The 19,063-nt window shown below is 43.2% G+C and overlaps 1 protein-coding gene across 1 annotated transcript in view; it reads right to left on the reverse strand.

The window, feature by feature from the left end:
• Positions 1-11,666, reverse strand: part of trim62.1 (tripartite motif containing 62, tandem duplicate 1) — an 84,535-nt gene extending 72,869 nt beyond the window's left edge. Inside the window, exon 1 of the mRNA XM_060852063.1 lies at positions 11,025-11,666. Within this exon, the coding sequence (XP_060708046.1) occupies positions 11,025-11,561 (537 nt within the window). The 5' untranslated portion in view covers positions 11,562-11,666. The remainder of the gene's footprint in view (positions 1-11,024) is intronic.
• Positions 11,667-19,063: the final 7,397 nt, after the last annotated feature.

Here is a 19,063-nt window from a genome sequence, read left to right on the forward strand (position 1 = left end):
TTTTTGAGGTTTCCAGCCTTTGCATGGTCACAGTTGCTGGAATCCTCATGCAATGCTGGTAACCTCAATGCTCTCATCATATCATCCAGCTCCACCATTGTGACCTATAATTAATGAAGAATCAAACTCACCACTGGACCAGTTTGTTGTCCAGCTACCAATACACTGCTGGGAACTAAACATCACGCTTCAGCCACTCTTAATACTCTAATCATCAACTCAGGTTAATTCTCACTGTCAGCAGCAGACCTGCAACCGTCAGTACTGCACATCAAAATGAGCTCTCCTAATGCAAATGTGGTTCAATGTGATGCAATTACAATCTGACTGCCATGACTTCTTGGCCACTGTTGCCTTTGCAGCTTTGTCAAATCCTCTTCCTCTGCCATAGCAATTCACAGACTTCTGAACCATTTGTTGTTTTTCTCATTTCGATTATCATTGCTTTCTTTGGTCCTACACTAACATCGCTCATTTAATCATCTCCTGTCCTGCACCTAATCAAAGACTATTTGTCGTTTTTTTAATTCCCTGCTTCTGATCTTCATAAGCTGTTCACTTGCGACATCCTCCTTTCCAGACAAAATATAAAAGTGCCATACTCTCTGCTCGGATCTCCAGCATCTACAGTCCTCACTTTCTCCTGAAAAAAAAATACACTGTCTGAAACATTAAGCTTCTCCTTTCTGATAGCATCTCAGGTAGCATCTGTGCAGAGTGGAAGACTGCAAGGAACAGAGAGTGAGAGAGAGATTGCAAGAGAGAGTGCGAGAGAGTGCAAGAGCAGCACTAATCTAAGTGAATGGTGAAATATGTCCTACACTTGAACCAATGTTTACATGCGACTCTAGCACTGTCTGGAGGTTTCTTTTGTTTGCTGTTTCAAGCATCTGCATTATTTATAAATTGCACAGCTTTCACACTTTATTGAATTCCTTTGCCTATAAGGTCTCACCATATGCTACAGCAAATCTTGGAGAAACGCAGAGTAAAAACACCTCGAGTTTTTGACTTTCGTCCCATCTCTTTCAGCCTTGACATCATTCACACTCAGAGAGGAGACAGACCAGGCCAACTTTTGCACACAGGCAAGTCTTGGTTGAATTACTCTCTGCAGTTCCATTTCTTCAATGAATTACATTAACTTCACGTCAATTACAGTGGAGGTGTAGCCCCCAGTGGAAGAATTAAATTGAATTGAATTAAATTAGCTTCGTTGCCTCATATACTCAAATGGTCACAGTGAAAAGTTTACAAGTTGCTGAGGAGGTGGATTCTCAAACACAAACACCCAGTTAATGATCCAATGGGAAAGGTAGCTGGCCAAATGGTTCCTTCTGATTTACTCTCTTCTGCTAGTGTATAGGCTCCACAGTAAACTCACTAGCTCCTCACATTCATGTCATTCCTCAGCACCAGTCTGGATGTGAATGTACACTCATCCATTCCCCAGGTTATAAAAGGATTCACTTTATAAATCTTGACAAGACAGAATGACAATGGGCAGCACAGTGGCTCAGTGGTTAGCACTGCTGCCTCACAGGGCCAGGGCCTGGGTTTGACTTCAGCCTAGTGTGACAGTGTGGAGTTTGCACATTCTTCCTTTGTCTGCATGGGTTGCTTCCAGGAACTGTGGTTTCCTCTGACAGTTTAAAGATGCTAAATTGCCCTGTAATGTGCAGGCTAGGTGGATTAGCCGTGGGAAAAGTAAGGTTACAGGGATAGGGTAGCAGGGTCAGTCTGAGATGCTCTTCAGAGTGGACTGGATGAACTGAATGGTCTGCTCCCGCAGTATAGGGATTCAATGAATAACTATGTCCCAAAAGTCCTCAATGCCCAATATCTTGCCAGCACTCAACATGCATAAAGCCATGAGGGTGGGATGTCAGAGGACAGGAAACAAAGTCCATACCCTGCCCCTGGACTCCAAATCACAAGTCTGTACACTGCCCTCGAGGAGGAGGCAAAAGCCCAGTAGAATCAAATCCTTCCTTCAGAAAATAGCATTTCAACAGCAATTTGCTTAACCACTCGCCCACACTGGTGAATGCCCCTCATTTAGTAATTTAATACTTGGAGTACTGTATCCAACACTGAACACACACAGGGAATGCCTGCTTGAGTGTGAGAGACAAGGCCCTAATTTAAAATCGCTGGGTTGCAAAAGAAGCCATTATTTCACTCAAGCTGCACAATCATGGTTTATGGATGTCAGCTGGCTCCCTCAGTTTTAATTACTGCTTTTATTCTAAGCCACACTCTTTGCAAAATATGGTAACAGACAGTGGCAGTTGTTCCCTCAGCATTGCAGCTGAGTTTTGCAATTAATTTTTAATTTATCTAACAAGGGCATTGCATTTTGGAGAAAAATAGAAGTCCCTTTCGACAGAAGACACAGGAATTCTCCAGAATAGGAGCGAGACATTCGACCTAAGACATCTGTCTCATTTTCATGAGTCTATTCAGTTATTGGCTGATAATTCAGCGCAATTGTGAGGGAGGATTGTGATGTCAGAGGTCCCATCGTTTCGGTGATGTCTAGTTTACCCAATATTAGGGATACAAAATATGTTTTTGAATGAAAACAGGACATTCTCACAGATTGACATTCAATACTGCAAAAAAAACCCATAAGACCATAAAATATAGAAGCAGAATTAGGCTATTCGGCCCATTGAATCTGCTTCACCACACAGGTCATGCTTCCCTCTCCTGCCCTTTCTGCTACTGCATTTACTTACATATAGAGAATCGTGGAGTTAATTTGACTGGATGGCTAGTGGGTGTTCTGAATAAAGGTAAAGTCACTATAGAACACAGGGTTGCTCTCCCGTGAGAGTGAGAAACAGTGGTAGCTGAGGATCACCATACTTCAGGCAAGGGGAGAGGTTCAGAAGGAGAGTTCCTCATGGTAATCACAGCCAGTACAGGAATCATTCTACACTAGGTCAGCTGTTCAGCTAACCGATGTAAACCAACAGCATGAGGTCAATCTCTGTTCTGGCTGATGGCAGGTTACCTTCTAATTTGCCCAACCCACTGTCTGACAGAGAGATACACAGAGAGAGAGGGTCTCTTATTGATTAGGACTCATTATCCACCTTCCTACTTGGACACAAATAACTCCTAAAAATAGCCTGTCAACTGCATGCTGCAGTATACAACAGGATGCTACTAATGCAAGCTCTATCTTTCAGTGATCACCTTCTCTGCTATCCTTCAGACGCATCAGTTTGTGGTGAAGCTATAGCCACTTTTAACTGGCTACCAGTCAGTTCTCACTGACGGTCCAATTTCCTATCTCCCCTATTGATGCAGTAGGATTGTGCTCTGCCTTACACAGTCAATATCACTGCCATAATTCACCATATGGCCCCTTGGCAGAGGTAATAAAACAACTATGGGTCACTGTGGAAACATTTCCACAAGAAAAATTCAGTGGCATCAGGAGAGAAGCAGAGAAAATTAGAAATAAATAATTAGGAGGTGGAAAAAGAGAGAGAGACTGGGGAATATCCTGTTCTGTCAGCTCTCCCAGACTGGTGCACAAGAACGAACAAGGGTGCATTCCAAAACGCCTGCTGTTTTCATAAGCGACTGTGCAGGATGAAGCACAGCCTTTGCAAATAAAAAAAATTAAACAAACACGATCTTGCTGAGCCAGCCAGTTCTCCCCCTCCTTCCCTCCCACATTTCTTCCAGATCGTGTGGCCTTGCTAGAGCGTTGGCAGAGCAGACTGGCAAAAGCAAGAGGTATTCTGCACCAAATCAACTCCGCTAAAAGTCACCATAAACATCTTCATTTTAAAAAAAAAGTATTTTTATTAATTGTTAAAATAAAGCTCCTGATGTAACCCTGAACCACAGTTTCCAGGATGCTTCCCTCACCAGTACACGGGAAGAGTCCACCAACAGCAACGATTTGTTATTCCATTCTCCATGATGTTGTTCAAGGGATGAATGTGAGACAGGGCATCAGAAATTTCTCCCAGCTCCATAATCAGTACCAGTAGATCCTTAATATTCCCTTTACCTGGCAACCAGAGTCTCTTTTTAGCATTTCCCCTAAAGAACACTTTTTCATCAATGTATCACACCCTCCAAATGACACTGCAATAGGAGCCAGATTACATGCTCAAATCCCAAAAATGAAGCTGTAACCCAAAAACATTGCATTTTGCCTACCTGTAATAGTCAATCATGTTGCAAAATATTTTTAAAGTACGTTGAGGCAGTGGAGCTAGGTTTTAGGAAGAAAATTTCTTTTAAAGTGATTTTAATCTCCAGAGGGAAACAGTTACTTTAGTTACAACGGTCGAGTAATTAAAAAGAACAAATGAGAGAAAAAAAAAGTTTATGGCTTTCTAAAAGAAATTATAGGCTTCACCCTCCATTCCTAATAAATGTAACAAAAGGGGACTGAAACTGTCATGTAGCACTGACAATAAAACACATCAAGACTTTTGTTAATAAATGCACTGTATATCATCAGGATAGCTCAGAAGCACCCTCCAGTAACAGCTAGGATCAATCCACAATCACAGACCAAGTACATCAACATCTCAACACTATTTTGATTTGAAAACACACACCTCTTTGATATGTTCTTCCTGTGGATTATTAATCAAAACCAAATTACAAACAGAGGAAGTGGATGAATTTGTCAGTTCTGGGACAGGTGCACTGAAGTGGCATTTCACAGAGAGGGAGCGGGACTGTCTTGCCCATTATCATCCCTTTTCTTCTCCTCAATATGTTGGGTCTCAGTGGGTTCTGGTTCCAGATGCAAAGTCTTGGTGCAAATGGTACTGTCCATATGATTGCAGTCCTGTAGATCTCAAGAGGACACCACACCAATGTCCTGGTCAAAACATCCATTCAGGCATACCATCCAAAAAGATTACTAGATACAGATTACCAGATAAAGATGCCATTAGAACTTTGATTTAATTCTCATAAGATTTTAGCAAATGTCAAAGAGTCCGGTCTTGGTACAGTATTGCATCCTACGTTTCCCTTGGAACCCAGTCACTCCCAAATACCCTACCAAGTATTTGAGGCAGCTTAACTGTTTACCCACTGTATTTCAATGGGAAGCCTTTCTGCATTTCAGCCCAAGCAACGGAGATGGGCAACAGCCTGATTAGCCTTGACTGAATGCACTTTGTTTGTAGTCATAAGACCAGAGTAAATAAGCATTTGTTTATCATAGAGTTATTTACAGCATGTGCACAGTAGTAATGCTGGAAACGTAGCAGTTAATTTGTACTCCGCTCACTTCCAAAAAATGAAATATTCAAGAGATAATCTGTTTTAGGGTTTTTGATTTCAGCAATAAATATTGACTAGGACATGAAGGATAACTTTCTTGCTTATCTTTATAAGGGCACCATATGATCTTTTCTAACTACCTGACAGCAGATGGTTGCAGCTGAAAACCAACCAAATCCACTCCTGGTGTCCCGTGCTCACAGCCAAGAGAAACTGATTTGATGCAGTATCAGCTGGTCATAAATTAGCAGATTTGAACTTGTCTCCATGGGTGCTGGTACATGCATCCAGCCTTTCTGTAATGAGTAAGCAGACAGACAGTCTCATCATCAGCTAAGTAGAAGAGGACTGAATGATAGACATGGTAATAATGAGAATCTACACTTGGGATTTTCACCATAAGTGGTTAGCCATTTAGGACTCACTGATTGCAATTCTCTCACCTTAAGCCTATGGATGTCCTACCATTATGTATGATCAAGGACAAGATCAATGAGATTTTGGACTTGGGGAAATCGGGTAAGAAAATGAAAGATATTTTTGAATGGTGGAACAAGTTTGCGGGGTTGTCTGTAGTATTGTTCACTGCAAGCTGGGGGGCTTTCTTTTGAAGATATATAACGGCTAGAGAATTATAAATATTAGTTTAATGGCATTTTGCTAAAGTACAGCCACATCCCATTAAAGTCATCAATGTGAATATGAGCCAGATTTCAATCGGAAGCCAGTGATCAGCTTTGCTTTCCCAACTGGCATATTTTACTCAAAGAAGCGACAACAGTTGGGATTTCTGAAAGTCCTGTGTCAAGTGTGGATATCTCGAGTGTAGAAATAGACAGGAGGGGAGTATCCCTTTCTCAGATGGAGGATCTGAGTCATGTTAACTCTTGAAAAAGACTGCAAGCCAAGCTAAAGATCAGCACTCTTTTTTTTAAATTGGCAGATCAAACAGACGATATGGAAGTGGGTGAAAGACACCTGAACTACACAATACATTTGCCCAGCTTGTCTGTGGTTTCTCCTGCTTTACTTTTGTTTCAGGGGAGAGTTGGGGGAAAAGTTACTCTTGACATTAAATCATAAAGACATTTGAGATATATGCCCATTAATCTCATCACTTTTTATCTGGCGTCCCAATCTCTGAAGAAGGGTTCCACCCGAAATGTCGACTTCTCCACCACCTGATGCAGCCTGGCTTGCTGTGATCTTCCAGCCTCCTGCCTGTCTATTTTGGATTCCAGCATCTGCAATTTTTTTTGTCTCACCCAATCTCTCTAACCCTCAGACCTTTGCTATCTGCAAAAACAGAAGCATTCACCTCTCGCTGGTGAAATATTATTGTTGAGGACTCATCAGCAATGATGCATGGCCATTATTTCTGACCACCAGAATTCTGATAGTTGCAGTGCAAGAGGGTGGATCTTCAGAGATATCTGAGCTCTGTAAATGCACGATTTTATTAGAAGCAATTCAGAATGTAGCAAGATTACACAACTGTTGATAAGGTCAATCACTCATTAGTACAGCAGTGCCTCAAATGTATCACAAACACCAGCGTCTTGCTAGTTCTCTTCAACCATTCAGAAAAATCCAGTGAGTAGATGTGGCAGAAGTCTACATTTTGCAATTGTGTCCAGTCATGACTCCTTGAAGTTCCAGCAAACAAGTGAAGGCATTACCTTTGCAGCAAAAGTGCCTTCTCGGTCTAGCAAATAAGCTAGTTCAATTGCCATATCATCCCAAAACAGATTTTTAACATGAGACTCTCCATGGTGAGAACACCTCAGGATTATCAGCATTAAGATGGAACATCTTAATAGACAAACAACACAGCTTGGGTACAAATAGTCTGCTTATAATCAGCACTTCTGTAAAACAGAAGAAGATGGATCAAGGCAGCCAACTGTCAATCCTACTGATATGCTCAAATGGTCAATGGATTTTACCAAACCCATCGCTATCCGTGAAATTGTGAATTTTGGTTAAGACATTGACCATATCAGTAGGGTTGACAGTTGGCCAAGAAGTGAACCACTGAATGGCTGACATCCATTCAAGTTTTGAGGCATGACCCACGAATGTACATGTTCTAGCCATCTGAAAAGAACAGGTCCCCATACATATAATATGTAGCTTTAAGCACACATACCATTATGCAGGCCAAAGTGGCAATTCTAATTTCGTCATCAGGAGAATTCTTTGCATACCTCAGGATTATCCACCAAATATTGTCCAAAAATTGGACATTCCACCTCCTGATCAATAACCACAGCTCCATTTGTTGGAAAGCAAGGAATCAGGCTTGTAATTAAAATGTCCCACTGCCATATGATCTACTAGCACTCATTATTTAGGCTGGCATATGAAAAATGGACTATTGGATATACAGTTCATACTTCTGTAACTGAACAAGTTAGGGCCTCTAAACAATGAAGTTGAAAAACACATATGCTAAGCAATAATAAAGGAACTGTATTTATCTGATGGACAGTACAACAAAAGTTCAGATTTTACATTGCCTACAGAACAAAAGAGATGCTCAGACTGGGGAAGATGGTGTTAAAGCTTGCACTCCACATGGTACAGTAAGCATAGGTGAGCCTGCGGTTCATTTGCTGCTCTAATCAAATGGGCTTTGGTAAACTGGGAGAGATGTATCACAGCTGAAAAATGTGTTGCTGAAAAAGCGCAGGTCAGGCAGCATCCAAAGAGCAGGAGAATCGACATTTCGGGCATAAGGCCTTCTTCAGGGCTTCCTGAAGGGCTTATGCCCAAAACATAGATTCTCCTGCTCCTTAGATGCTGCCTGACCTGCGTTTTTCCAGCAACACATTTTTCAGCTCTGATCTCCAGCATCTGCAGTCCTCACTTTCTCCCAGAGATGTATCACAGTCTAAGCAAGCAACGGCCTGACACACTCACAGCATCATACCCTACACACAATGTCCCATCATCAGAATGGTGAATGGATCAGTTCTCCTATGTTAACCACCTGGAGATAGGCAAAGGCACAGTGTACTCTGACTGTAAGGACAGTGTTCATCAGAGTGGCTCAGCAACACCACTACGGGTGTGGGCTACAGAGCTATTCAGAGGCTAGGAATCCTGTATGAATTTGCTGCCTCTCACCTCCCCAAAGCCTGAAAACCATCCTAAAGGTATAAGTCAGGAGGGTAATGGAGTATAGCCCATTTGCCTGAATAAGTGCGGCTCCAACAATGCTCACGAAGTCTAGGACAAAGCAGCTCACTTGATTGGCACCACATTCACGCAGTGCACCAGTGATACAGTGTCGATTGTGCCACCTACATGCTCTATAGCAGAAATCAGCCAAAAACCAGATACAGAACCTTCCAAACATCTTGAAGAAGGACAGCAGCAGATACATGGGAACATGTAACCTACTGGCATCGAGATTCTAACAACAGGACTGCAGTGGTTCCTGAAGGCAGCTCACTCCCACCTCCTTCTTAAGGACAGCTACGGACAGGCAATAAATGCTGGCCCAGCCAGCATTGCCAACATCACATGATGGACTAATAAGACAAACCAGACTGGAAGAAAAATGTTAAAACTACTTCATGAGTCAGTTACCAGAGTTAAGGTATTTGGCAAAAGAACCCCCAGCCCCATTATCTACAAATGCATCCTGTGGTCTGTCATAGCCGAGTTGATGTCATAGGCTGCACCTGTGTGTAAAGGGCCATTTTGAAGTGATGGATAATCCCTCCATTGGTCCCTTGTTTTAGGAAATATGAAGGGAAAATAAAATCGTACATTAAATATCATTTAGTCTTGCCCTCAGCAGGTACTGACAGGCAATAAATTCCACTTTACAGACAAAATAAAACTTTGATGGAGGCAGAATTATAATTGATAATTTCATCAGCCATGACCCAACCTCAATCCATTAACCACTTACTATTTTTAACCAATAGTGGGAGACAATCAGGAAGTGAGTAGGAAAAGAGACTGTAGAACTGTACCAAGAGGCTCAGAAATTTCCTCAGCTTCATTTCCAGTCTGTGCTGAACTACAATGAAACAGAAAATAAGACCAAGAATACACCAAATAGCCCACTGAACACGTTCTGCCATGCATTACAATTACGGCTTATCCATAACCCAACTCCACTTTCCTGCCTGCTCTCCATATCCCTCGATTCCCTGTGTAACTGAGAATTTGTCCATCCCAATGGACTCCATTATTCAATCATGGAGTATCCACAAGTTAATTTATTAGTTGTAACTTAGTGGCATTGCATTTTGCTTTGGAGATTGGGGATTCATGTTCCATTCTACAGCCTGAAGTACCACATTTGGACTAATACTGATCGAGTCCTGAACAGTCAGAGGGGTCATCTTTTGGAGGAGACTGTAAATTGCACCTCCACAATTCTCTCAGGCACATATTGCCGTAGAGCGCAGTAGAGGCCAGGATGTTAAATATCTTCAAGGCAGAGATTGATATATTCTTGATCTCACAAGGAATTAAGGGCTATGGGGAGAGTGTGATGAAGTGCACTTGAAATGCCCATCAGCCAAGATTAAGTGGTGGAGTGGATTGGATGGGCTGAATGGCCTTTCTTCCACTCCTATGTAAGGCATTTCTTGGCATTCAGTCAAAAAGAAACTAGGGCAGAGCTCCCTGGAGTCCTGGGCAATGTTTAATCCCTTGGCCAGCATCACAATAAAACAATTAGCTGCTCATTACCACAAGGCTGTTTATGTGCACACATTGCCTGCCTCATTTTCTACGTGACAACCAAGACCATACTTCCAAACAGAGATGCCTTATAAAACACTTTAAAACGTCCTGAGGCTGTGAAAGCAATTGAACAAATGCTGACTCGTAGCAATTGGATTCAGCTTGCCTAGACTCAAGGAAAAGACAGAACCTTCAAAGGTCAATGGGCAGTGATCCCTGATGGAGGTACCTGGATATGACCACAAGAACGAGAATGGGCTCCAGCACTTCCATTTTAAAGTCACTTCCTGACACAGTCGGTCAAGACTCAGCCTTGAAGGAAAGAAATAGAACAGCCAGCAAACCAAGGCACCAGGTAAGGATTTCTCCACCTGTGCCTCCCAGCTGCCCAAACCTGCCTCCTTCCTTCCAAAAAGCACCCTAGCAAGTTACCAGCCGAGGAGGATGGAGATTTTATTGTTCAGTTCAGAAATCAAAGCACTTTGTGAAAAATTGTGTCTCAAAGTTGGTGCAGTGTCACTCTATGTCAGCTAATCATCCTGCTCCACATACCTTACCTGGTCTGAAATCAGAAAATCTTCTTCCCACCCACCCCTCCAAGGGAGGGAGGATTTGGCAAAGACTTTTTTTCTCTCTCATTAATACCCTTTCCAAGTGTTGTGAGCTGGATTCTGTAATGTTCAATTAACCCCTGGTTGGAAAACATTTGTCTGGCAGGATATATTTAGGTTATGGTGAAGTAATGTCCTCATCTTCCACCCTCACCACCCCCACCCACAGTTCAGAGCATCAGACTAACTGGACACTCTGTGCATTGACTGCCACATTCATCTGGAAAGACAGTTTTCCAGACTCTCTCTTCAGTTGGCCAGGTTTATTTTTCTTTGTTAAGTAAATATTGCACACACAGCTGGTACAAATGTCATTTACAAACAACACGCCACTTGCATGTGACATACTGGTCTTTCTCCGGATTAAAGTCCCATTTAGATTAGTGCGCTGTCAATTATTTGAGGGAAGATAGCGCGCCAGTCGCAGACAGGTACCTGGATTTCTTCAAAGGATTCCTCGATGTTGGTGACATGGTGCTGTTCGTGCAGAGCAGGCTCGTCGCAAAAGAAGCACACCAGGCATTTGTCGTTCAAGCAAAACAGCTTGACTTTGTCGTGGTCCTTACAAGGGAAGGAGTTCCTCTGGGCTTGCAGGATGGCGTCCAGGGGGAAAGCGCTGTACCTCTCCACGATATTAGACAACTTGAGGCTGGGGGAGAGCAAGGGGTCTCTGAACGTCCTCCTGCACTCGGGGCAGTCCCTGGAGCTGTGGTCCTGTCTGTTCCAATGTTCAGTGATACACTTCCTACAGAAATAATGCTCACAACCAAAGCTCACGGGGTCCTGGTAGATGCTGAGGCAGATAGAGCAGAGCAACTCATCTTTGAGACCGCAAGCCATAAGAGCACAAAGAGTGGCGGGGGTTCGCTCAGATCTGCTTGTAAACGAGGACCTGCCTGCTCTCTCTCTCTCTCTGGCCCGGTCTGATCCCAGTGTCTCTGTGCGATCCTCCTTATTCCTGATCCATTTCATTCCAGGAAGTGTTCCTGCGGCCAGCACCAAACCGCCACCCCAGACAGAGGGGCGGGGGTAAGAGTCCACGGATGTCTCGCGTTTTTGCCCCCTTCAAGACATCCCTTCCCGTCATGTGTGGCTCAGATCGTGAAGGGAGCCCCCCCAGCTCCAATCCCCCCCCAGTGAAATGAGCGAAGAGTTCAGCTGGTGTGGACCTTTAAGGAGCGGGTTCCCCCTCTCTCCGAGGAAGTGGTTGTGCCTCGATTGTGTTATTGTGTTACATTCATGTTGCAATTCGCTACCTCCCCCCCCCCTCAAAAAGAAAGGACAATGCAAATTCTTAATACCTGGTGCAGACTGAGTCTGTGAGGGGTCCTGATGGTTCGCAATGCTAGAGTATTTCCCCCGGGGAAAAGACCCTTTTAACTTCACCGATTTTCTCCTCTCGCCTCAGGAGGTTAATTAAAGAAAAACCTCGAGCCAAGAGTCTGTCCATCCTTCTGCTTCCGAACCCCCAGGGGGAAGTCTTCCTGCTGGTAGGAGATTGTGATGACTAACTTGCACTTCGACTGTGGAGGCATCGCAGTCCAGCGCAATTAGGCAGCAAGTGTCACTCAATCTAGCATGTCACCCTGGGTCTGCATTTTACTGAAAGTATTTAATGCCAACAAAGTAGACTTAAAAGCAAGAAGCTGGCAATAACAAACAAGGGGGTGGGGTAAACCCCTAAAAAGCAATTATCACGTCCAACTTGACGAGGAATTACCTGACGTGGTTCGAAATTTACCTCCTACAAGTTTAAATCTGATTTCTTTTCACTCGGTGTCCACCAACACCCTGGAGTTGCTCAGGGAGAAGTGGGTGCCGCAGGGAGTGGAGTGCATCATGTCCCCCTCCAACTCTATTTTGATTTAGTCCCTGCCCTCCCCATCACTGTTTGATCACACAGCATTGCCCTTTGACGTGAAGGGCACTGCTTGTCACTGGCCACCCGGGTGTTTTCCTATCTTCAGGGTGGTGGAAATTGAATACAGATTCGTGCACTTTGTGTCTCTCGCTGTGTCTCACACACACACACACCATGGGTACAGGGGGAAAATAAGCACCACCGCAGTTAGGCGGTAGTGTGTGGGTTAATTATATATAAAAATATTCAATCTGATTTCTTCATTTGATGATTTAATTTAATAGTCTCAGTTTAATGTTCTCTTAAGCATCTTTCACACCTACCTTGGGAACACCACCCCCTGCAAGTTCTGCTCCCAAGCTACTCACCATCCTGACCTGGAAATATATGGCCGTTCCATCAGTGTCACTGGGTCAAAACCCTGGAATACCTTCCCTAATGGTCAAAGATCACACAACACCAGGTTATAGTCCAGTAGGTTTATTTGAAAACATTAGTTTTTGCAGTGCTGCTCCTTCATCGGGTATAAAAGGCAGCACTCTGAAAGTTAGTGTTTTCAAATAAACCTGTTGGACTATAACCTGGTGTCATGTGATCTTTGAGCTAGTCCAACACCTGCATCTCCACATCATGGCTTCTCTAATGTTATTATGCATCTACCTACAGCACATGGACTGCAGCAGTTCGAGAAGGCAGTTCATTATCACCTTCTCATGGGCAACTAGAGACAGCCCAATAAATATTGGCCCAGCCAACAACACCTACATTTTGGGAATGAATAAATTAAACTCTTCGGTGCTGCCATTCTGGACTGAGTAGTCCAGGTTTAGAATCATGAGATGTACAGCATGGAAACAGACCCTTCGGTCCAACCCGTCCATGCCGACCAGATATCCCTACCCAATCTAGTCCCACCTGCCAGCACCCGGCCCATTTCCCTCCAAACCCTTCCTGATCATATACCCATCCAAATGCCTCTTAAATGTTGCAATTATACCAGCCTCCACCACATCCTCTGGCAGTTCATTCCATACACATACCATCCTCTGCGTGAAAAGTTGCCTCTTAGGTCTCTTTTATATCTTTCCCCTCTCACCCTAAACCTATGCCCTCTAGTTCTGATCTCCCCAACCCCAGGGAAAAGACTTTGTCTATTTATCCTATCCATGCCCCTCATAATTTTGTAAACCTCTATAAGGTCGCCCCTAAGCCTCCAATGCTCCAGGGAAAACAGCCCCAGCCTGTTCAGCCTCTCCCTATAGCTCAAATCCTCCAACCCTGGCAACATCCTTGTAAATCTTTTCTGAACCCTTTCAAGTTTCACAACATCGTTCTGATAGGAAGGAGACCAGAATTGCAGGCAATATTCCAACAGTGGCCTAACCAATGTCCTGTACAGCTGCAACATGACCTCCAAACTCCTGTACTCAATACTCTGACCAATAAAGGAAAGCATACCAAAGGCCTTCTTCACTATCCTATCTACCTGCGACTCCACTTTCTTACTTCTTTCATTGTAACTCAGAATGCAGAGAAAAATCTTAACACACTTAACAGTCTCCCCGGTTCCTTGCTGATCAGAAGTCATCATGCTAGCCAATCCCAAAGTCCAAAGATGTGCAGGTTAGGTGAATTGGCCATGCTAGTGTTCAGGTGTGTGTAGATTAGGTGCATTAGTCAGGGGTACATTTTATTTAGATTGGATTAAATTCCCTACAGTAAGGAAACAGGCCCTTTGGCCCATCAAGTTCACACCGACCCTCTAAAGAGTAACCCACCCAGACCCATTCCCCTCCCCCTCATTTACCCCTGACTAGTCCACCTAACATTTAGCATGGCCAATTCACCTGACCTGCACATCTTAAGACTGTAGGAGGAAACTGGAGCACCCGGAGGAAACCCATGCAGACACAGGGAGAATGTGTAAACTCCACACAGACAGTTGCCCAAGGCAGGAATCGAACCTGGGTCCCCAGCTATGTGAAAGAGCAGTGCTAACCACTGAGCCTAATGTGTGACAATAGAGTAGGTGTATGGGTCTGGGTGGGTTACTCTGCGGAGGGCTGGTATGGACTTATTGGGCCGAAGAGCCTGTTTCCACACTGTAGGGATTCTAAAAAAAAGTATTGTGAGCAGGCACACTGGCTCAGCTGATTAATATTTTATCTCAATATTTTCATGCTCCATTGTTTGGTAGTTGCTGATTGATGTTCAACAAAAAGGAATGAGGGTTGGATAGTGCAATTTTGTTGTGGAACCTCATGACCTTTCTTATCTAGAAGGCACATTTTATAAGCTGTAAACCTTAATTAGTTGGCCCAACAGGATTCCTTGCCATAGAAAGCGATAAATATTTTTCTAGCTTATAGCAGACAATAAACTATGTGAGGGTGTGTTACAGTTTAATCAGGAAGCCTGCGTTGCTTTCGTAACATGCACATTAATGTTGTAGTCCGAAACTATGGATAGGGTAAAGGATTAGATTACTTACAGTGTGGAAACAGGCCCTTCGGCCCAACAAGTCCACACCGACCCGCCGAAGCGCAACCCACCCATACCCCTACATTTACCCCTTACCTAACACTACGGGCAATTTAGCATGGCCAATTCACCTGACCCGCACATCTTTCGCCTGTGGGAGGAAACCGGAGCACCCGAAGGAAACCCACGCAGACACGGGGAGAACGTGCAAACTCCACACAGTCAGTCGCCTGAGTCGGGAATTGAACCCGGGTCTCAGGCGCTGTGAGGCAGCAGTGCTAACCACTGTGCCACCGTGCCACCCAATGACTGGGGAATCCAGAACCAAAGGGTTACAGACCAAAGGTACAGGGTTTGCCATTTAAAACTGGGTTATGGAGAAAGTGTTGACCCTGTGAATTCTCTGTCACAGAAAGTAATTGAGGCCAAACCATTGAATGATTTCAAGAAGGAGTTAATATAGTTCTTAAGGCTGAAGTGATCAATGGGTGTGGGCAGAGAGGGGGAACAGTGTACTGAATTGCATGATCAGCCGAGATCATATTGAATGTGAAGAGACAGTGTTCCCTTTTCTCTTCCTTCATGAAACATTTTCAAGTTGGTCTGGGGTAGAAATAAGTAAATGTTTCCCCACAATATGCATCAAACATAAATTGGTCAACTGTGGGTGTGAAGTATATATATTGTGATGCATAATGCTGTTGGATGGAGCAATTTGTCTTTTCCTGTCCATTACTTTTCATGTGGCCATATGTAATATTTAAGGGTCAGATATTGCATAATCTGAATGCAAAGTGAATTTCCCCAGCTCATCCCAAACAAATCATCTTAAAAAGCCTTAGCTACTGCACAATTTTGCACAATCTTCACTCTTGTAATGTTGCTGAATGGAAACACTAGATTAGGATCAAATTTGTTTTAATCATTCAAGGGATGTATATGTTACTTGCTAGGCCAATACTTATTCTCCATCTCTAATTGTTCTGATGAAGGTGATGGTGAGTTGTCTTCATGAACTGCTGCAGCCATTGACATGTAATGGCAAATTATGGGCATTTTTCATGCTGTAGGTCTGTAGTCATGAGAAACTACACTGTGGGTACAGGACACACACATAAAATGACCTCACCGCCCGTGGCTGAACATTTTAACTCCTCCTCCCTCTTTCCCAAACAAATGCAGATCCTGGGCCTTCTCTATCACCAAACCCTTGCCACCTGATGACTGGAGGAAGAATCCCTCATCTTCCAACTTAGGACACTCCAACCACATGGGATCAATGTGAATTTCACCAGTTTCCTCATTTCCCCTCCACTCACTTTATCCCAGATCAAACCTTCCAACTCAGCACTGCTCTCTTGAACTCTCCTACCTGTCCATCTTCCTTCCCACCTATCTGCTCCACTCTCATCTCTGACCTATCACCTTCACCTCCGCCATCATCTAATTATCACATTCCACCTTCCCCCCATAGTCCAGCCCCCTTCCATTTATTTCTCAGCCCTTAATACTGATGAAGAGCTTATGCTTGAAACGTTGATTCTCCTGCTCCTTGGATGCTGCCTGACTGGCTGTGCTTTTCCAGCGCCACTCTTTTGACCCCGTATAGTTATACCAGTTAGGCTGCATCATTATACATGGCAGCTCACCACCATCTTGTCAAGGCCAATTGGACACAGGAAAAGAATATTTGCCTTACAAGTGATACTCACATCAATTAATGTTTACAAAATGTCCACTTGTAAAAGTCAAATTGGTTTATTTTAGGAAGAATATTGCTTGCTATTCTACGTATCTCTAACTCTTTACATTAATCATCAAAGCTATTACATTTCAGACATAACTCATTGCTGAGTATTAATATTTCATAAATAATCCTAGTCAGTCCACCTCCCCAGACAAGTCAGCAAAGTAGCGTGACTGGGAGATGAAGTTGCCAGAGTGGTCTTTGCTAGATTGTCCTGGGATTCTCAGAAGATTGAGTGAAACTACTTTGTCATGACAGTAGACATTATGACTCAGTGATAAAGTGAGAAAGAACTGGGAATAGCTTTGGACTGGTTTCTGTAAAAACTCCAATTCTGTGAAGTATGAATATAATGTATAAATACATCATTGGCTGTGTTACAAAATAAAGAGCAATGATGGAGGGTTGATTTTGGAAATGAAAGCCTGTGCCACAGGGATCGGTGCTGGTATCCTTGCTGCTTGTTATGTACATTAACTACTCGGATTTTTGTTATGCATATTAATGACTCGGATGTGAATGTAGAAGTTATAATTAATAGGTTTGTGGGGTTGTTGATAGTGAGGAGGATGTTCTCAGACTACGGTCTGATGTTGATCAGCTGGTAAACTGAGCAGAGCAGTGGCAGATAGAATTTAATCCCAATAAGTGTGAAGTGATGAATTTTGGGAGGTCTAGTAAGGAAACAATATACACAATGAATGGTACATCCCTAATGAGTACAGAAGAACAAAGGGACCTTGGTTTATAAGTTAATAGATCTGTGAAGGTGTCAGCACAGGTAGACAGGGTGGTGAAGAAGGTGCATAGGATGTTTGCCATCATTAGCTGGGGTTTAGAATATAGGGGCAAGGACATTTTGTTCCAACTTTATAAAGCATTAGGCCACAGCTGGAATACTGTGTACAATTCTGGTTGCCACACTATTGGAAGGGCATGATTGCACTGCAGAGTGTGCAGAGGAGACTCACCAGGATTTTGCCTGAGATGAAAAGTCTCAGTTATGAGGAGAGACTGGATAGGCTTAGTTTGCTTTCCTTGGAGCAGAGGAGGCTCAGGGAGGTAGACAGAAATATGAGAGGCATAGACAGAGTCAATCGAGAGAATCTCTTCCCCAAAGCAAACGTGTCTAAGACAAGATTGCATAAGTTTAAGGTGAGGTACAAATGCTTTAGAGAAGATCTGAAAACTTTTCTTTCAACCAGAGGATGGTGCGAATGTGCTGCCTGGGAGGATGGTGGAGGCAAGTACTCTCAGAACATTTAAGGAGCATCTGGAGGAGTACTTAAAATGCCAGGGCATATTAGACCATGAACCAAGTGCAGGTAAATGGGCATAGTGTAGTTTGGTACTTATTGTTGGCATAGACACGGAGGGCCTAAGGGGCTGTTTCTGTGCTATATGATTCTATGAGTCTGTTCTGTTATTTAATATAATCATTGCTGACTAAATTATGTTTAGTTGACATGACTTGGAGGAGCCTCTATTGGACTGGGGTGGACAAAGTTAAAAATCACACAATGCCAGGTTATAGTCCGACAGGATTATTTGGAAGCTCTAGCTTTTGGAGCACCACTCCTCCATCAGGTGGTTGTGCAGGTTAAGATCTTTCTCACAGAATCTATAGCCAAAGGAGTCCAGTGTCTTGGAGATGTGATAGAGTAAACAATCTTAGATTAAAACTTTCACCTTTTCTAATGGGATATGCTGGTTTGGTTGAAGTTGAGTTTAGTTTGTTACAGTAAAAATCTTCAAACGTTATCTGTTGTGTGAACAGTCACTAGAAATTCAACTGTCTTTTGAATGTTACTACTGTTGATGAATATTGCACTGGAGCTTATACAAAGAGTTCAGATAAAATTATATGGTTCAAGGTTAACATTAGAACCTAATGAACAGAAGCTAGAGAGGTGCTTTGACCTGTCCAGCCCACTCCCATCTTTTGTACAGTCAAACATTTAACATTAACTGCACTTTCCTGTCTGCTTCCCCCATAAAGGCTTAACTCCCTTGTCAACTGTAGGAAAAATAAAAATGTTTTGAATTAGACTTATTGCAAAATCAGATTCTGTAGAGTACCTGTAAGGATTTAAGCTTCATAAATAAAACACATTTTTGTAAGAAGCTGATGGACAAGGTCTGGCCTTGAGGAGCACAAGATAACATATCTATGCATGTAATGCATAAATAAGAGGACTGCTGGAATAGCCCCAGGGCTTGTGTGATCTACCATTCACTTCGCTGTTAATACTTAGCTCTTTAGGAATATCTTCCATCTCAGCAATCCATTTTCAGTGCCATGGGTAGCTAGAAAATGCCATACAATTAGCTTAGCAGTTTGATTAAACCATTAAACTGGAGACACTTTGATTACTCAGTGAGTAA

This window comes from Hemiscyllium ocellatum, chromosome 37 (genome assembly GCF_020745735.1).
Source record: "Hemiscyllium ocellatum isolate sHemOce1 chromosome 37, sHemOce1.pat.X.cur, whole genome shotgun sequence".
Classification (NCBI taxonomy): Eukaryota; Metazoa; Chordata; class Chondrichthyes; order Orectolobiformes; family Hemiscylliidae; genus Hemiscyllium; species Hemiscyllium ocellatum.